Source organism: Brassica napus, chromosome C3 (genome assembly GCF_020379485.1).
Source record: "Brassica napus cultivar Da-Ae chromosome C3, Da-Ae, whole genome shotgun sequence".
Taxonomy (NCBI): domain Eukaryota; kingdom Viridiplantae; phylum Streptophyta; class Magnoliopsida; order Brassicales; family Brassicaceae; genus Brassica; species Brassica napus.
Window position 1 is genome coordinate 71,403,040 of NC_063446.1, and position 18,740 is coordinate 71,421,779.

The following is an 18,740-nucleotide window of genomic DNA, read 5'->3' on the forward strand; positions in this document are numbered from 1 at the left end:
TTGTATTATGTTGAAGTTAGTTTTGTTTTAAAAGTAAGTTTCAATAGGAATTAGTGAATTCAAATATGTAAACTTATTTTTAGTTATTTTGAAAGTAAATTTCAAAATTTTGCACCATATATTTTAATCATCGATCAAGGGTATACTTTTGCAATAGGAAAAAAAATGTTCAGATTATTTAATCATCTATAAACTATTGTTTTTGCATATACATAGCAGTCAAATGATTTATAATTGAGTAAATTATTGATTTGATATGAGCTCATAATAGTATTGTATTCGAAATAAGTTTAAAACTGAATATCACGTATGATTATTTTGATTAAATTTTAGATAATTATACTTATTATTTTTACTTATGTGTTATAAGAATAATCTGCACAATATATGTTATAATAAATTCTCATATGATATACAACATATAATATATATGTATTAGTTTGAATAGGTGAAATGAAAGTTCATTAATTTGGTCGGCTGAAATCTATAAAAAACATTTATATATACACACATATATATAAATGAAAGTTTTAAACAATTAAACTGCTTCATAGAAGGATGTCTTCTTCTCTTTGAACATGTTTCTTCACAAGTGCTTGGGTTTAGCCATAAGCATGAACAAATATTTTATACACATGGCTGGGAAGACACATAATGATCTTCATGCCAGAAATAGCAACCTCACTTGAAATTCTTATTGACTAACTCCAGCTCAGATATTTAGGACTCCCAATACAATAAGAAGCATGAAGAAAATTACAAGCCGTTAGTATTTCGGGACGGATGCAGCTTATACAATCAATTAATATTACTAGCATGACAAGCTTTTGGTACACTGTTTTCACCTCCATATTTCATGTCTGGAAATAATGGAGAAGCTATGTGTGACGTTTCAGTGGTCGGGTAAAATAATATTTTCTAAAAGCTGAAAATAAATGAGAGGAGTAAAACAACACAAAATAATATGATTTGGCGCTTAAGTTAGATATTATATCCTTGGTTTGGCTATTTTGTTAAAAAATGTTGTAATGATCAAATAAGAGCATCTCGTAGTTTTTACCAAAACAAAAAGAGAGCATGTGAGATGTTATGCTTGGGAAAGGTAAATAAAACAAAGTACAAGCTATAAATACAAAGCACGTCGTATAAATGTTTTTATTTATTTATGATTTGGCCAAGAGTTAAGGTCCAATTATTACAACATTATTAACAACACACAGCACATAAGCTTTTATAAGTTGAAGAAAATAATTTATATTGTCCAGTACTTAATGGATTAAAGGTTGAATACATATGGGGTTGATTTTTGTCTATCAATTCCCCTTATTTTGCGACGAACCTAGAATACCATTTCCCAGAATCTTTTTGTCTTCGATCAGCAGGATTAGTGAAATTGACCCAATTCATACCAAACCGGAGAGTGTAACCATTTCCAAATTCATAATTGTCCATCAATGACCAAGCAAAATAACCTGCTACGTTGCAACCATCCCTGTAATATATTTAAATAATTTTAGCGTATCAAGATATATATAGTATGTATATATATGATAAAGTAGGAATAATTGTAACTCACTCGATGGAGCATTTGAGACATGAAAGATGGCTGCAATGATTTTGAATTCGTCCGTTATCGGCAAGAGCATTTGCTACCGTTAAGTTTCCATAATCAGCAACTCCTGAAATTTTAACACAAAGATTATATAATAAGAACACGTAGGATTCTTATGGTTAAGCATATTTATATTGGTAGGTATGTAGATACCGTTTTCGGTGATGTAGGTAAGTGGGTTTTGGTAGTTGTCTTTGATATGATTTAGAATCTGACGGAACCCTGGAGGATAGTAGACAAAGCTTGGAGACTGGAGAAGAAAAATGCAAAATAGGAGAGACTCATTAGTTACTATATAAATGTGGCAATCTCTTAATGTAGATACATATATATATATATATATATATATAAACATGTTATTCCGAATTAAAAACGATACTAGCCTCAACACCGATAGGTACTCCATTGCGATAATCTGAAACACAATAAGAGAATAATGAGTTGATCTATGAACCGAAACATATGTATAAAACTAAATACGAAAAAGGTTTCACATACATCCAAGAGTAACTCGTGGATCGGTTAAGACGCTAGGCTGTGTCTGAGGAGGAGGAGGTGCGTCGCTTGCATATTGTGTAACATAATAGTTCAGCCCTAGAAAATCAAGTGATCCTTTAACTAAATCTGATTCTTGAGGTGTGAATTTTGGCAATCTGTCTCCAACGAGTTCTCTCATTATCCTTGGATATTCTCCGTACACCAATGGATCCAAGAACCTTCAGATATGCAAGAAGAAATTTTGTAACTTAGTGATGCAATATTTTTAAAGTCTATATGATCGTGACAGAGGCTTTAACTTGCTACATATGTGTGCGTCTTGAATGTCAATTCATTGAGAATATATATACGTACCATCCAACGAAGAATTGGAATGCTCGTTTTGCAGCAGCCTGGTCTAGATCGCTAGTTTCGTTTAGCGGGGCAAACCATCTCCCGATCAAGGTCGTTCCTATCTTACCACCTTGAAATTTCTGCATAATATTTTTTAGATTATAGAATAAGAATATACCACACAAAAAAATATTAGAAACTACTCAAGGAAAATAAAAAGAGATTCATTTTAGATGAACCTGATATCTTTTTCGGTATAGAGATACCGCTTCTGCATGGGCTAGAAGTTGGTGATGCGTGACTATATAAGGTTCGGTTCCTGAATCACCTCCAAATTCACAGCCAGTGCACCTTCCCGGTGGATATGATCCATCTCCATAACCTTTGGATGAGAGAGAGTAAGGCTGGTTTAGAGTGATCCAAAACTTGACTCTGTCTCCGAATCTTTGGAATAGAAGCTCCGCATAGTTCTTGAAGTCCTCTCTGTTCATGTATCATACATATTAAATTATTTAATTATAGATAGATCTGATCATGCAATGTACATATATATATATATAACCTAATTAAGTGAAAGAAAGACAAGTTTGGAAGAAGAAAAACTAGTTATTGCACTTACACTATACGTGGGCTTAAGAAGCCTCCGTACTCGTCTTCTAGAGTTTGGGGAACATCCCAATGAAATATAGTCACAAATGGCTCTATGCCTGTAATCACGTACGAAAGTTAGTTAAACGTCCATATATACCACATATATAATTCAAATGATTGAGTAGTATTTATATTTTCAATTTACCATTAGCTTTTAACTCGTTAATGAGATTGTTGTAGTATGTTATCCCGTTCTCGTCCACTCCTCCAGTCAGTCTTCCCTCTAAAATTTATAATCACAAATTTCACCGAGTCAAATATATATAGAATGTAAAACTCTTAATTTTGCCAATTATATAAACTCATGACTGAAAAAGCGACGTATGTTTTGTTTCTGTATTTACTTGGTAAGACCCTTGACCAGGCTATGGAGAGTCGGTATGCTTGAACTTTCAATCTTTTCAGTAACTTGACATCCTCCTGTTCAAATTATATATGAATTGTTCCAGAGTTAAATAATATTTCCAAATTGGAACAACTGTCTCCTATGTATAACACAGATATAGCCTCTCACCTTGTAAAGGTCATAGGAATCACAAGCAACGTCTCCGGAGCTGCGATCTGGAACCCTTTCTATACCATAACAAACAGAAAAAATTAATGTGAGCATGTCCAGTCTTTCTAATATTTACACTCTCCCATATGTCCAAATGAATGTTGATCAAAAGGTAATTAATTGGTTTATAACCTGGATATCTATGAGTGTAGTAGTCCCATCCATTAAGGGCTCTATGTGCAGCACCCTCGATCTGGTTGAACAAATAAAAAGCGATAGTATTGGAATTTTTTTTCTTTTTTGAAAAAATATACTTTTATCTACAAATAAGAAAATAGTATGCCCAACAACGGTCATGAGGAAGATATATAATTTATACCTGGTAGGCGGAAGTAGCCGCACCGAAAGTAAAGTTCTTTGGAATCCAGTTCGGTTGAAGGTAAGAGAATTATCGCAGTTGAAGGGTTCTTTAGCCTTGCATTCTGGATTGCAGGCATTTTGGCTATTTGAAACGACAAAGAGAATGACAAGGATGGCTAGAGAGTAGTGAGCTTTTGAATTGCCATGGTTGAGAGACTTTGTAGTTTGTGTAATGGCTAATTTGATTATGACTGGATGATGAACTTGGAGGGGTTTATATAGAAGGGTTTGAGTGCATGGGACTTGCATGGGTTTCAAGTAAACTTGTTACGTAAATATATATGACTTCAATTGATCTTGCATGCATGTTCTCCACCTCACGCTGTCTTGTTTTCTAATAAAAATAATATATCCCTAATAAACAAATAGATAATTATGGAGTTCTACGGCATGCTCATCATAATTCTCTTATATGTGTATAATACGCATACAGCTCCACAAGATATATACCTGTACATATAAGCTTCAGAATATATGCTTCTTAGCTATAGTTAATATTGTAATTTTTAATCGGATCTAAGAACGTACCATCTATTGTGCAATTCGATTGACAAGATTTTAACGAGGTTCTGATTCAGGTTACGTTAATGCAATGTATACTACTCATAAATGCACCAATCTTTGTTTCCTAAGCAAAATATGAATGTCGAATACAAAACTTCAAACCCTATTCTAAGGGACTGTATTAGTATTAAACGTTTAACTATTATTATAACATCTACGAACATGATATTCTCGTTTTATAGTAAATAAATATCTAAAAATCAAATTTATTGCTTGTATTCTGTGAAGTTAGTTTTGTTTTAAAGTAAGTTTCAATAGGAATAGTGAATTCAAATATGTAAACTTATTTTTAGTTATTTTGAAAGTAAATTTCAAAATTTTGCACCGTATATTTTAATCTTCGATCAAGGGTATACTTTGCAAAGATTATATAAAAAAACGTAGGAATTTAATCATCTATATATTGTTTTGGTATATAGATACCGTTTCGGGATGTAGGTAAGTGGGTTTTGTAGTTGTTTGATATGATTTAGAATCTGACGGAACCCGAGGATAGTAGACAAAGCTTGGAGACTGGAGAAGAAAAAAATGAAAATAGGAGAGAATTATTACTTATTATTTTTACAATCTCTTAAAGAATAATATATATATATATATATATATAAACTGTATTCCGAATTAAAAAGATACTAGCAACACCGATAGTACTCCATGCGATAATCTGAAACACAATAAGAGAATAATGAGTTGATCTATGAACCGAAACATATGTATATAACTAAATACGAAAAAGGTTTAACAATAAATCCAAGAGGATGTCTTCTCTCGGTTAGACTGTTTCTGAGGAGGAGGAGGTGCGTCGCTTGCATATAGTGTAACATAATAGTTTACCCTGGCTCAAGTGATCCTTAACTAAATCTGATTCTTGAGGTGTGAATTTAGCAATCTGTCTCCAACGAGTTCTCTCATTATCCTTGGATATTCTCCGTACACCAATGGATCCAAGAACCTTCAGATATGCAAGAAGAAATTTTTGTAACTTAGTGATGCAATATTTTTTAAAGTCTATATGATCGTGACAGAGGCTTTAACTTGCTACATATGTGTGCGTCTTGAATGTCAATTCATTGAGAATATATATACGTACCATCCAACGAAGAATTGGAATGCTCGTTTTGCAGCAGCCTGGTCTAGATCGCTAGTTTCGTTTAGCGGGGCAAACCATCTCCCGATCAAGGTCGTTCCTATCTTACCACCTTGAAATTTCTGCATAATATTTTTTAGATTATAGAATAAGAATATACCACACAAAAAATATTAGAAACTACTCAAGGAAAATAAAAGAGATTCATTTTAGATGAACCTGATATCTTTTTCGGTATAGAGATACCGCTTCTGCATGGGCTAGAAGTTGGTGATGCGTGACTATATAAGGTTCGGTTCCTGAATCACCTCCAAATTCACAGCCAGTGCACCTTCCCGGTGGATATGATCCATCTCCATAACCTTTGGATGAGAGAGAGTAAGGCTGGTTTAGAGTGATCCAAAACTTGACTCTGTCTCCGAATCTTTGGAATAGAAGCTCCGCATAGTTCTTGAAGTCCTCTCTGTTCATGTATCATACATATTAAATTATTTAATTATAGATAGATCTGATCATGCAATGTACATATATATATATATAACCTAATTAAGTGAAAGAAAGACAAGTTTGGAAGAAGAAAAACTAGTTATTGCACTTACACTATACGTGGGCTTAAGAAGCCTCCGTACTCGTCTTCTAGAGTTTGGGGAACATCCCAATGAAATATAGTCACAAATGGCTCTATGCCTGTAATCACGTACGAAAGTTAGTTAAACGTCCATATATACCACATATATAATTCAAATGATTGAGTAGTATTTATATTTTCAATTTACCATTAGCTTTTAACTCGTTAATGAGATTGTTGTAGTATGTTATCCCGTTCTCGTCCACTCCTCCAGTCAGTCTTCCCTCTAAAATTTATAATCACAAATTTCACCGAGTCAAATATATATAGAATGTAAAACTCTTAATTTTGCCAATTATATAAACTCATGACTGAAAAAGCGACGTATGTTTTTGTTTCTGTATTTACTTGGTAAGACCCTTGACCAGGCTATGGAGAGTCGGTATGCTTGAACTTTCAATCTTTTCAGTAACTTGACATCCTCCTGTTCAAATTATATATGAATTGTTCCAGAGTTAAATAATATTTCCAAATTGGAACAACTGTCTCCTATATGTATACACAGATATATAGCCTCTCACCTTGTAAAGGTCATAGGAATCACAAGCAACGTCTCCGGAGCTGCGATCTGGAACCCTTTCTATACCATAACAAACAGAAAAATTAATGTGAGCATGTCCAGTCTTTCTAATATTTATACACTCTCCCATATGTCCAAATGAATGTTGATCAAAAGGGTAATTAATTGGTTTATAACCTGGATATCTATGAGTGTAGTAGTCCCATCCATTAAGGGCTCTATGTGCAGCACCCTCGATCTGGTTGAACAAATAAAAAGCGATAGTATTGGAATTTTTTTTTCTTTTTTGAAAAAAATATACTTTTATCTACAAAAATAAGAAAATAGTATGCCCAACAACGGTCATGAGGAAGATATATAAATTTATACCTGGTAGGCGGAAGTAGCCGCACCGAAAGTAAAGTTCTTTGGAAATCCAGTTCGGTTGAAGGTAAGAGAATTATCGCAGTTGAAGGGTTCTTTAGCCTTGCATTCTGGATTGCAGGCATTTTGGCTATTTGAAACGACAAAGAGAATGACAAGGATGGCTAGAGAGTAGTGAGCTTTTGGAATTGCCATGGTTGAGAGACTTTGTAGTTTGTGTAATGGCTAATTTGATTATGACTGGATGATGAACTTGGAGGGGTTTATATAGAAGGGTTTGAGTGCATGGGACTTGCATGGGTTTCAAGTAAACTTGTTACGTAAATATATATGACTTCAATTTGATCTTGCATGCATGTTCTCCACCTCACGCTGTCTTGTTTTCTAATAAAAAATAATATATCCCTTAATAAACAAATAGATAATTAATGGAGTTCTACGGCATGCTCATCATAATTCTCTTATATGTGTATAATACGCATACAGAGCTCCACAAGATATATACCTGTACATATAAGCTTCAGAATATATGCTTCTTAGCTATAGTTAATATTGTAATTTTTAAATCGGATCTAAGACTACGTACCATCTATTGTGCAATTCGATTGACAAGATTTCTTAACGAGGTTCTGATTCAGGTTACGTTAATGCAATGTATACTACTCATAAATGCACCAATCTTTGTTTCCTAAGCAAAATATGAATTGTCGAATACAAAACTTCAAACCCTATTCTAAGGGACTGTATTAGTATAATTAACGTTTAACTATTATTATAACATCTACGAACATGATATTCTCGTTTTATAGTAAATAAATATCTAAATCAAATTTATTGCTTGTATTCTGTTGAAGTTAGTTTTGTTTTAAAAGTAAGTTTCAATAGGAATTAGTGAATTCAAATATGTAAACTTATTTTTAGTTATTTTGAAAGTAAATTTCAAAATTTTGCACCGTATATTTTAATCATCGATCAAGGGTATACTTTTGCAATAGGAAAAAAAATGTTCAGGTTATTTAATCATCTATAAACTATTGTTTTTGCATATACATAGCAGTCAAATGATTTATAATTGAGTAAATTATTGATTTGATATGAGCTCATAATAGTATTGTATTCGAAATAGGTTTAAAACTGAATATCACGTATGATTATTTTGATTAAATTTTAGATAATTATACTTATTATTTTTACTTATGTGTTATAAGAATAATCTGCACAATATATGTTATAATAAATTCTCATATGATATACAACATATAATATAGGTGAAATGAAAGTTCATTAATTTGGTCGGCTGAAATCTATAAAAAACATTTATATATACACATATATATAAATGAAAGTTTTAAACAATTAAACTGCTTCATAGAAGGATGTCTTCTTCTCTTTGAACATGTTTCTTCACAAGTGCTTGGGTTTAGCCATAAGCATGAACAAATATTTTATACACATGGCTGGGAAGACACATAATGATCTTCATGCCAGAAATAGCAACCTCACTTGAAATTCTTATTGACTAACTCCCGCTCAGATATTTAGGACTCCCAATACAATAAGAAGCATGAAGAAAATTACAAGCCGTTAGTATTTCGGGACGGATGCAGCTTATACAATCAATTAATATTACTAGCATGACAAACTTTTGGTACACTGTTTTCACCTCCATATTTCATGTCTGGAAATAATGGAGAAGCTATGTGTGACGTTTCTGTGGTCGGGTAAAATAATATTTTCTAAAAGCTGAAAATAAATGAGAGGAGTAAAACAACACAAAATAATATGATTTGGCGCTTAAGTTAGATATTATATCCTTGGTTTGACTATTTTGTTAAAAAATGTGGTAATGATCAAATAAGAGCATCTCGTAGTTTTTACCAAAACAAAAAGAGAGCATGTGAGATGTTATGCTTGGGAAAGGTAAATAAAACAAAGTACAAGCTATAAATACAAAGCACGTCGTATAAATGTTTTTATTTATTTATGATTTGGCCAAGAGTTAAGGTCCAATTATTACAACATTATTAACAACACACAGCACATAAGCTTTTATAAGTTGAAGAAAATAATTTATATTGTCCAGTACTTAATGGATTAAAGGTTGAATACATATGGGGTTGATTTTTGTCTATCAATTCCCCTTATTTTGCGACGAACCTAGAATACCATTTCCCAGAATCTTTTTGTCTTCGATCAGCAGGATTAGTGAAATTGACCCAATTCATACCAAACCGGAGAGTGTAACCATTTCCAAATTCATAATTGTCCATCAATGACCAAGCAAAATAACCTGCTACGTTGCAACCATCCCTGTAATATATTTAAATAATTTTAGCGTATCAAGATATATATAGTATGTATATATATGATAAAGTAGGAATAATTGTAACTCACTCGATGGAGCATTTGAGACATGAAAGATGGCTGCAATGATTTTGAATTCGTCCGTTATCGGCAAGAGCATTTGCTACCGTTAAGTTTCCATAATCAGCAACTCCTGAAATTTTAACACAAAGATTATATAATAAGAACACGTAGGATTCTTATGGTTAAGCATATTTATATTGGTAGGTATGTAGATACCGTTTTCGGTGATGTAGGTAAGTGGGTTTTGGTAGTTGTCTTTGATATGATTTAGAATCTGACGGAACCCTGGAGGATAGTAGACAAAGCTTGGAGACTGGAGAAGAAAAATGCAAAATAGGAGAGACTCATTAGTTACTATATAAATGTGGCAATCTCTTAATGTAGATACATATATATATATATATATATATATAAACATGTTATTCCGAATTAAAAACGATACTAGCCTCAACACCGATAGGTACTCCATTGCGATAATCTGAAACACAATAAGAGAATAATGAGTTGATCTATGAACCGAAACATATGTATAAAACTAAATACGAAAAAGGTTTCACATACATCCAAGAGTAACTCGTGGATCGGTTAAGACGCTAGGCTGTGTCTGAGGAGGAGGAGGTGCGTCGCTTGCATATTGTGTAACATAATAGTTCAGCCCTAGAAAATCAAGTGATCCTTTAACTAAATCTGATTCTTGAGGTGTGAATTTTGGCAATCTGTCTCCAACGAGTTCTCTCATTATCCTTGGATATTCTCCGTACACCAATGGATCCAAGAACCTTCAGATATGCAAGAAGAAATTTTGTAACTTAGTGATGCAATATTTTTTAAAGTCTATATGATCGTGACAGAGGCTTTAACTTGCTACATATGTGTGCGTCTTGAATGTCAATTCATTGAGAATATATATACGTACCATCCAACGAAGAATTGGAATGCTCGTTTTGCAGCAGCCTGGTCTAGATCGCTAGTTTCGTTTAGCGGGGCAAACCATCTCCCGATCAAGGTCGTTCCTATCTTACCACCTTGAAATTTCTGCATAATATTTTTTAGATTATAGAATAAGAATATACCACACAAAAAAATATTAGAAACTACTCAAGGAAAATAAAAAGAGATTCATTTTAGATGAACCTGATATCTTTTTCGGTATAGAGATACCGCTTCTGCATGGGCTAGAAGTTGGTGATGCGTGACTATATAAGGTTCGGTTCCTGAATCACCTCCAAATTCACAGCCAGTGCACCTTCCCGGTGGATATGATCCATCTCCATAACCTTTGGATGAGAGAGAGTAAGGCTGGTTTAGAGTGATCCAAAACTTGACTCTGTCTCCGAATCTTTGGAATAGAAGCTCCGCATAGTTCTTGAAGTCCTCTCTGTTCATGTATCATACATATTAAATTATTTAATTATAGATAGATCTGATCATGCAATGTACATATATATATATATAACCTAATTAAGTGAAAGAAAGACAAGTTTGGAAGAAGAAAAACTAGTTATTGCACTTACACTATACGTGGGCTTAAGAAGCCTCCGTACTCGTCTTCTAGAGTTTGGGGAACATCCCAATGAAATATAGTCACAAATGGCTCTATGCCTGTAATCACGTACGAAAGTTAGTTAAACGTCCATATATACCACATATATAATTCAAATGATTGAGTAGTATTTATATTTTCAATTTACCATTAGCTTTTAACTCGTTAATGAGATTGTTGTAGTATGTTATCCCGTTCTCGTCCACTCCTCCAGTCAGTCTTCCCTCTAAAATTTATAATCACAAATTTCACCGAGTCAAATATATATAGAATGTAAAACTCTTAATTTTGCCAATTATATAAACTCATGACTGAAAAAGCGACGTATGTTTTTGTTTCTGTATTTACTTGGTAAGACCCTTGACCAGGCTATGGAGAGTCGGTATGCTTGAACTTTCAATCTTTTCAGTAACTTGACATCCTCCTGTTCAAATTATATATGAATTGTTCCAGAGTTAAATAATATTTCCAAATTGGAACAACTGTCTCCTATATGTATACACAGATATATAGCCTCTCACCTTGTAAAGGTCATAGGAATCACAAGCAACGTCTCCGGAGCTGCGATCTGGAACCCTTTCTATACCATAACAAACAGAAAAATTAATGTGAGCATGTCCAGTCTTTCTAATATTTATACACTCTCCCATATGTCCAAATGAATGTTGATCAAAAGGGTAATTAATTGGTTTATAACCTGGATATCTATGAGTGTAGTAGTCCCATCCATTAAGGGCTCTATGTGCAGCACCCTCGATCTGGTTGAACAAATAAAAAGCGATAGTATTGGAATTTTTTTTTCTTTTTTGAAAAAAATATACTTTTATCTACAAAAATAAGAAAATAGTATGCCCAACAACGGTCATGAGGAAGATATATAAATTTATACCTGGTAGGCGGAAGTAGCCGCACCGAAAGTAAAGTTCTTTGGAAATCCAGTTCGGTTGAAGGTAAGAGAATTATCGCAGTTGAAGGGTTCTTTAGCCTTGCATTCTGGATTGCAGGCATTTTGGCTATTTGAAACGACAAAGAGAATGACAAGGATGGCTAGAGAGTAGTGAGCTTTTGGAATTGCCATGGTTGAGAGACTTTGTAGTTTGTGTAATGGCTAATTTGATTATGACTGGATGATGAACTTGGAGGGGTTTATATAGAAGGGTTTGAGTGCATGGGACTTGCATGGGTTTCAAGTAAACTTGTTACGTAAATATATATGACTTCAATTTGATCTTGCATGCATGTTCTCCACCTCACGCTGTCTTGTTTTCTAATAAAAAATAATATATCCCTTAATAAACAAATAGATAATTAATGGAGTTCTACGGCATGCTCATCATAATTCTCTTATATGTGTATAATACGCATACAGAGCTCCACAAGATATATACCTGTACATATAAGCTTCAGAATATATGCTTCTTAGCTATAGTTAATATTGTAATTTTTTAATCGGATCTAAGACTCCGTACCATCTATTGTGCAATTCGATTGACAAGATTTCTTAACGAGGTTCTGATTCAGGTTACGTTAATGCAATGTATACTACTCATAAATGCACCAATCTTTGTTTCCTAAGCAAAATATGAATTGTCGAATACAAAACTTCAAACCCTATTCTAAGGGACTGTATTAGTATAATTAACGTTTAACTATTATTATAACATCTACGAACATGATATTCTCGTTTTATAGTAAATAAATATCTAAATCAAATTTATTGCTTGTATTATGTTGAAGTTAGTTTTGTTTTAAAAGTAAGTTTCAATAGGAATTAGTGAATTCAAATATGTAAACTTATTTTTAGTTATTTTGAAAGTAAATTTCAAAATTTTGCACCATATATTTTAATCTTCGATCAAGGGTATACTTTTGCAATAGGAAAAAAAATGTTCAGGTTATTTAATCATCTATAAACTATTGTTTTTGCATATACATAGCAGTCAAATGATTTATAATTGAGTAAATTATTGATTTGATATGAGCTCATAATAGTATTGTATTCGAAATAGGTTTAAAACTGAATATCACGTATGATTATTTTGATTAAATTTTAGATAATTATACTTATTATTTTTACTTATGTGTTATAAGAATAATCTGCACAATATATGTTATAATAAATTCTCATATGATATACAACATATAATATATATGTATTAGTTTGAATAGGTGAAATGAAAGTTCATTAATTTGGTAGGCTGAAATCTATAAAAAACATTTATATATACACACATATATATAAATGAAAGTTTTAAACAATTAGACTGCTTCATAGAAGGATGTCTTCTTCTCTTTGAACATGTTTCTTCACAAGTGCTTGGGTTTAGCCATAAGCATGAACAAATATTTTATACGCATGGCTGGGAAGACACATAATGATCTTCATGCCAGAAAATAGCAACCTCACTTGAAATTCTTATTGACTAACTCCCGCTCAGATATTTAGGACTCCCAATACAATAAGAAGCATGAAGAAAATTACAGGCCGTTAGTTGATATCTTGCATATTTGCATTGTTTTATCCATTCATTCATAAACATTTTCATCATAGAGATTAGGATTTAGACATGTTTAGGTTGCATTTTGCATACATGAGTCTCTATTAGGTATTGGAGTACCACATGGAGTTCTTGGAGACATTTGGGTGCATTTGGAGCTCAAAAGAGGTGATAAAGGTGATCATTGGACGAGCAGAGCGTTGGAAGCGACTTCCTGGAGCGACTACATGAAGTCTCTGTGATGCCCCTCCCAGAGCGACTTGCCAGAGCGACGATCCAAGGTCGCTCGCGTTTCCATGGCGAGACGACACCCGATGAAGTCCGGAGCGACGTCCTCAGAGCGACACAGCCAGGTCGCTCGCGAGGAGACGACCCGGGAGCGACGTCTTTGGAGCGACACAGCCAGGTCGCTCGCGAAGAAACGACCCGGGAGCGACCTCTCGCAGCGACGTGTCGAGGTCGCTCCGCGTCTATTTGTTTGGGCGAATTCATGATTTCTCAAGGGCCTTTTGGTCATTTCATTATGCACGTTTTTACTTCTGAAAACCTATGTTTTGAAACATCTTTTGTAGCCACCAGGGCAGATTATCTTGGATCTATTGAAAAATACACAAAAAACTCTCTAGAGAAGTTCATCTCTTGGATTTTTGATTGTTATGTTTTTGTGTTCTTGTTGATTTCTTATCTATTTCTCTACATGATTAATCTGAAATCCAATATGGGTTTAAGAGGAATCATGGAGATTAGTGAGTAATCACCTTTTGAATTCATGGGTTAGGGAGATTAAGGGTGATTAGGTTAGTTCTAGGATGTTTTAGTGTAGATCATTCTTGTTCCTTGCTAGTAGAGTATTCTTAATGCATCTTCTGAATTGGCCACTCAAAAGTTGATCAATAGGCATTTCCCACCCGAAAGGTGTTTGATGAAATGTCTGAGACAACTCTCCTAGGCTTTTAGTATACTTTGCCAAAGACATTTGTTGTTAAAGATGCTAAGATAGCTAATAGACTTGTTAGTAATGATTGCTTTCATATTATTCAACCAAAGACATTTGATGTTTGAGATATGTTAGCAAATGAGCATTCATCTAGACATAGAGCTTGCTTAGAATTGTGTCTAGGCTTAAGGTTGATAGTTTGATTGATCATTTGCCATCCTTAGTTCGATACTTGATCACCCAAGGTCTAATCCCTATGCCCATGAGTTCTCTTTTCCCTTAGTCAAGAAAGTATCATTCTGTTATTGCTTTCTAGTTTTAGTCATAGCTTAAAACCCATTTAAATCATTGGTTGCACTTAGATTAAGTGAGTACTTGCATTCTCAGTGCTTTGATATCCCTCAGAACTGGTTCGACAATCACTATACTACAACATTTGTCTTAGGAGCCCTCAAAACTCCTAACATCAAATTGGCGCCGTTGCCAAATTCTGAGTAGATTTAAACATTGAGATTTAGTCACTTGCTTGAGACTAAGTCATTTTAATTTTGTTTTGTTACTGATTCTTCTTCTTCACTTACCTTTCACTTTCAGGTGTATGAACTTGAGGAGCAGGGGTCCATCAAACCTAGTTCCAATAGTAGCAGACATCAGAGCTTTTGAGAGGGAGTGTGCTAGAGCTAGAAGAGAAGAAGAACACCAGGCCCACTTGGATATTGATATGGCAGATCCACCGCAAGGGGCAGAACACCAACCGCGGGCAGCTCGACCCATTGGTACTTATGACCGGCCCAACATTCTTGGTCATAGACTAGGAATCCGAGCACCGGCTGTGGCAGCCAACAACTTTGAGGTCAAGTCAGGACTCCTCAACGTGATCGAGAACAACAAGTATCATGGCTTGGCTCTAGAGGACCCATTTGATCACTTGGATAGGTTCGACAGCTACTGTGGGTTGTCAAAAACCAATGGTGTGTCTGAGGACGCCCTGAAGCTGAAGTTATTCCCTTTCTCTTTGGGGGATAAGGCACGTCAGTGGGAGAAGTCTCTACCCAGCGACTCTATCACCACTTGGGATGATTGCAAGAGAGCATTCTTGGAGAAGTTCTTCTCTACTTCAAGAACTGCTAAGCTGAGAAATGAGATTTCCAGTTTTCAACAGAAGAACTTAGAAGGATTCAGTGAAGCCTGGGAGAGATTCAAGGGCTACCAAGCTCAATGCCCACACCATGGTTTCTCTAAGGAGAGCTTGCTGAGTACCTTCTACAGAGGTGCCCTTCCTAAGTACAGAGCCAGATTGGATACAGCTAGCAATGGGTTCTTCTTGGGGAGAACTGAGGAAGATGCAGAGGTGCTGGTTGACAACATGGTAAAGAGTGATGCAGTCTACAGTGGAGACCACGACAGAAGTAGTCGAACAGATGATAAGCAGACGAGGAAGGAGTTAAAGGCTCTACAGGATAAGATAGACATACTCATTGCTGATAAATCCACCCAAGAGCAGCTGAACTTTGTTGGTAACCCAAACCAAGATGCCCCACCTGGGGTCAATGAGGTTGAGGGTTTGGAAGGTCAAGAAGACCTGTGCTTCATCAACAACAATGGTAGTTGGTACAGAAAGAGCCCAACTTTCAGTACAACAACTACCAACACAAAACCTATCCTAACAACCAACAGAGTGGTTATCAGCCTAGGAACAACCAGCAAGGCAACTATCAGCCTCAACAAAACCCTCCTCCTGGTTTCTCCAACAAAGGGAACCAGTCTTCTCAACAACAAGCTAATCCTTCTACCTCTACTACTCAGGAAAGCAGCACTGATGTTCTACTGAAACAGATCTTGGAGTCTCAGACTAGAAGTGAAAAGCAGGTTGGATATGAGTTGAAGAACCTTCACTCCAAGATTGATGGAAGTTACAATGAGCTCAACAACAAGTTCATGGCTTTGGAAAACCAGTTTGCTTCCATGACCACTCACCAGAATCGCCAGCAAGGGTCTCTACCTGGAAAATCTGAGCAAAAACCCAAGGAGTATTGCAATGTTGTCCTCTCTACCACTTCTTCAGGGATTGAATTGAGTAACCACAAGAAAGAGGTAGATGAAATTGAAAGATTGGTGTTTGGAACTGAGATTGAACAGGTTCAGCATCTGATTGTAGCAACAGCTGAAGCAAAGATTGTGAAGGAAGCTGACAAAATGGTTGAAGTAAAGATTTTGAAGGGAGATGCACCCATGGCTGAGAAACCAGTTGCGAAGAGAGCTAACCGGAAGCTGAAAGAAGTCAAGCTGGAGGACACCACTGAAGTTGAGCAGTCACCCTATGACAAGCTCCCATTTCCACAAAGGGTCCTCACCAAAGCTCAAAAGAAGGTAATTTCCAAGTTCAGAAAAGACTTAAGTGATATTGGAGTTAAGCTTCCAGAGATCTCGGGTATGCGTGAGGCTCATGTCCAAATGATGCTCATCAAGGACATTGTAGACCACCAAGCAGAAGTAGCAGAGCTCCTCAACATTTCAACTTTGAAACTTGATCCAGCCATCACACCAAAGTTTCTCCCTAAACTAGAATCCCAAGGGAAGTTCACCTTGTCCTGCTCCCTTGGTAAGCTCACCTTTGATGATGCTCTTGTTGATTCCGGTGCAAGTGTGAATGTGATCTCAATGGAGATGGTGAAGAGTCTTGAGATTGAACACATGGAGTCAGATACTTCCTCTCTCACGTTTGGGGATTCTTCTTCTACTACCCCTATTGGTCTCATCAAGGATTTCCCTTTGAAGATTGGATCTTGCACCATCCCTATAGACCTCACTGTCTTGAAGATGGCAACTGAGAAGAGAGTTCCATTGATCCTGGGCACACCATTCCTTACTACTGTGGGTGCTTGCATCGATTTCGCCAACAAGAAGGTCACACTCCTCAATGTCAACAAAGCTGTCTCTTACCCAATTCAGTCTCCACTGGATGTTGAGTATTATGGAACCATCACTTGTGGAGACCCCTACATTGAGAAGGATCCTCCTTCTCAACTTTCCACTTGAGGTACTTCTCTACTTTCCCTTGTATATACCATTTCATTTTTGCATATTAGCTTTCTCTTTTGGGTATCTCTCTCTACTTGACAACACAGAGACTGTGTCATTTAAGTTTGGGGGAGGTACCAAGTATTTGATCATGTTTGCTTTGATGTTGTTCATTGAGTCATGCATTGCATACCTATTTGCATATTAAAAAAAAAAAAAAAAAAAAAAAAACAAATCATATAGATTGCATCACTTGCATTTTTAGGAGAGTCTAGAGCATATAGGTTGCATTCACTTGCATTGGGAGAAATGATTTTAAACGCCTTGTAAAGAACACTACGTTGCACCTGAGTAGCTTTTGCACCTCTCAAAAATACTTGTATGTTTCGAGCCTTGAAAACTCTTCCTGAAACTTGTTGATTGCTGAAACTCAGTCTTTGAAGCCAACTACAAACCCTATTTGAACTGAATGAACTTAATGCTTCTTGCTCATGGTCCCTTGTGTACTGAGTCATGGCTATACACACTTGAGTTGTCACATCCTTTATGCCAATCTTATTTTGACAAACTCTAGTGGTAGACCACTCCCAAAACCTTTCCCTCCTTTTAAGCTTTCATTGTTTGATGAGTGAGGCCTTCTTCGGAAAGTCTTACATGTGCATAATGTTGAGAGTATCGGGAACGACAATGCTTGATCTTCATTCTTGCTAGATTGGGCACTCTATTGTCTAGCTATAGGTGGGAGGTGAGAGTTGTGATTTTGATTTGGGAGCAATGAAAAAGGAAAAGAAATAACTCTTTGTGTTTAAGTGAATTGTCTTACTGGGATAAGTAGAAAAACTTCTAGCTCAAGTTATGAAAAGTCTTGGTCCCCATTTAAAAAAAAAAATATATATATATATATATGAAAAGAAAAGAAAAAGAAAGAAAAAGGGGGCTAGCAAAGTTGTTAGGAGCTAAGTAATGTTTTGAGGTTGTGAAAAATCTCTTGTAGATTTCAAAGAGAAGGAGTTAAAGTTCTTAGGATCTTTTAGTGAGAGATGTGAGTTGGGTTTGACATTTGGGAATGATTGTGTAATTGTATGTTTGGGAAAAGGGTAGAACAATGGAGATTGAGCATTGTATGCATGAGTTGGTCTCTTTCTTAGATATATTATGTGCAATGTCAAGGCTACTTGTTTTGAGAGTAAACCACCCTAAAGATC

The 18,740-nt window shown here is 35.3% G+C and overlaps 2 protein-coding genes, 1 non-coding gene and 1 pseudogene across 3 annotated transcripts; all 4 read right to left on the reverse strand.

The window, feature by feature from the left end:
* Window positions 1–581: 581 nt before the first annotated feature.
* LOC125575404 lies at window positions 582–4,259 on the reverse strand (annotated as a pseudogene).
* Window positions 4,260–5,426: 1,167 nt separating this feature from the next.
* On the reverse strand, window positions 5,427–8,018 carry LOC125583370 (myrosinase 4-like). The gene is made up of 9 exons (XM_048750214.1): window positions 7,176–8,018; window positions 6,984–7,044; window positions 6,808–6,866; window positions 6,635–6,710; window positions 6,435–6,512; window positions 6,258–6,345; window positions 5,878–6,121; window positions 5,662–5,780; window positions 5,427–5,523 (listed from the first exon to the last, which is right to left on the reverse strand). Exons 1-9 carry the CDS (start codon window positions 7,362–7,364, stop codon window positions 5,427–5,429), a joined length of 1,011 nt encoding a protein of 336 aa, XP_048606171.1. The 5' UTR covers window positions 7,365–8,018.
* Window positions 8,019–8,683: 665 nt separating this feature from the next.
* On the reverse strand, window positions 8,684–13,514 carry LOC125583512 (myrosinase 4). Its single transcript, XM_048750539.1, has 13 exons — window positions 11,969–13,514; window positions 11,777–11,837; window positions 11,601–11,659; window positions 11,428–11,503; window positions 11,228–11,305; window positions 11,051–11,138; window positions 10,671–10,914; window positions 10,453–10,571; window positions 10,098–10,315; window positions 9,983–10,014; window positions 9,753–9,849; window positions 9,564–9,666; window positions 8,684–9,479 (listed from the first exon to the last, which is right to left on the reverse strand). The coding sequence occupies exons 1-13, from the start codon at window positions 12,155–12,157 to the stop codon at window positions 9,311–9,313; spliced, it is 1,533 nt and encodes a 510-aa protein (XP_048606496.1). The 5' UTR covers window positions 12,158–13,514; the 3' UTR covers window positions 8,684–9,310.
* A 2,129-nt stretch (window positions 13,515–15,643) lies between these two features.
* LOC125584636 lies at window positions 15,644–15,750 on the reverse strand. Its single transcript, XR_007321547.1, has one exon. It is a non-coding gene; the product is annotated as a small nucleolar RNA R71 (small nucleolar RNA).
* Between the last annotated feature and the right edge of the window lie 2,990 nt (window positions 15,751–18,740).

Bases quoted from the DNA above. Each gene is read 5' to 3' on its own strand.
- LOC125583370 (XM_048750214.1), bottom strand. From the start codon at position 7,364: ATGGCAATTCCAAAAGCTCACTACTCTCTAGCCATCCTTGTCATTCTC. The intron at 7,045-7,175 runs GTATAAATTTAT...TTGTTCAACCAG, and splicing joins CGGCTACTTCCGCCTACCAG to ATCGAGGGTGCTGCACATAG. The intron at 6,513-6,634 runs GTAAATACAGAA...TATAAATTTTAG, and splicing joins CTGGTCAAGGGTCTTACCAA to AGGGAAGACTGACTGGAGGA.
- LOC125583512 (XM_048750539.1), bottom strand. From the start codon at position 12,157: ATGGCAATTCCAAAAGCTCACTACTCTCTAGCCATCCTTGTCATTCTC. The intron at 11,139-11,227 runs GTAAATTGAAAA...ACGTGATTACAG, and splicing joins TAACGAGTTAAAAGCTAATG to GCATAGAGCCATTTGTGACT. The intron at 9,480-9,563 runs GTGAGTTACAAT...AATATATTACAG, and splicing joins TGTCTCAAATGCTCCATCGA to GGATGGTTGCAACGTAGCAG.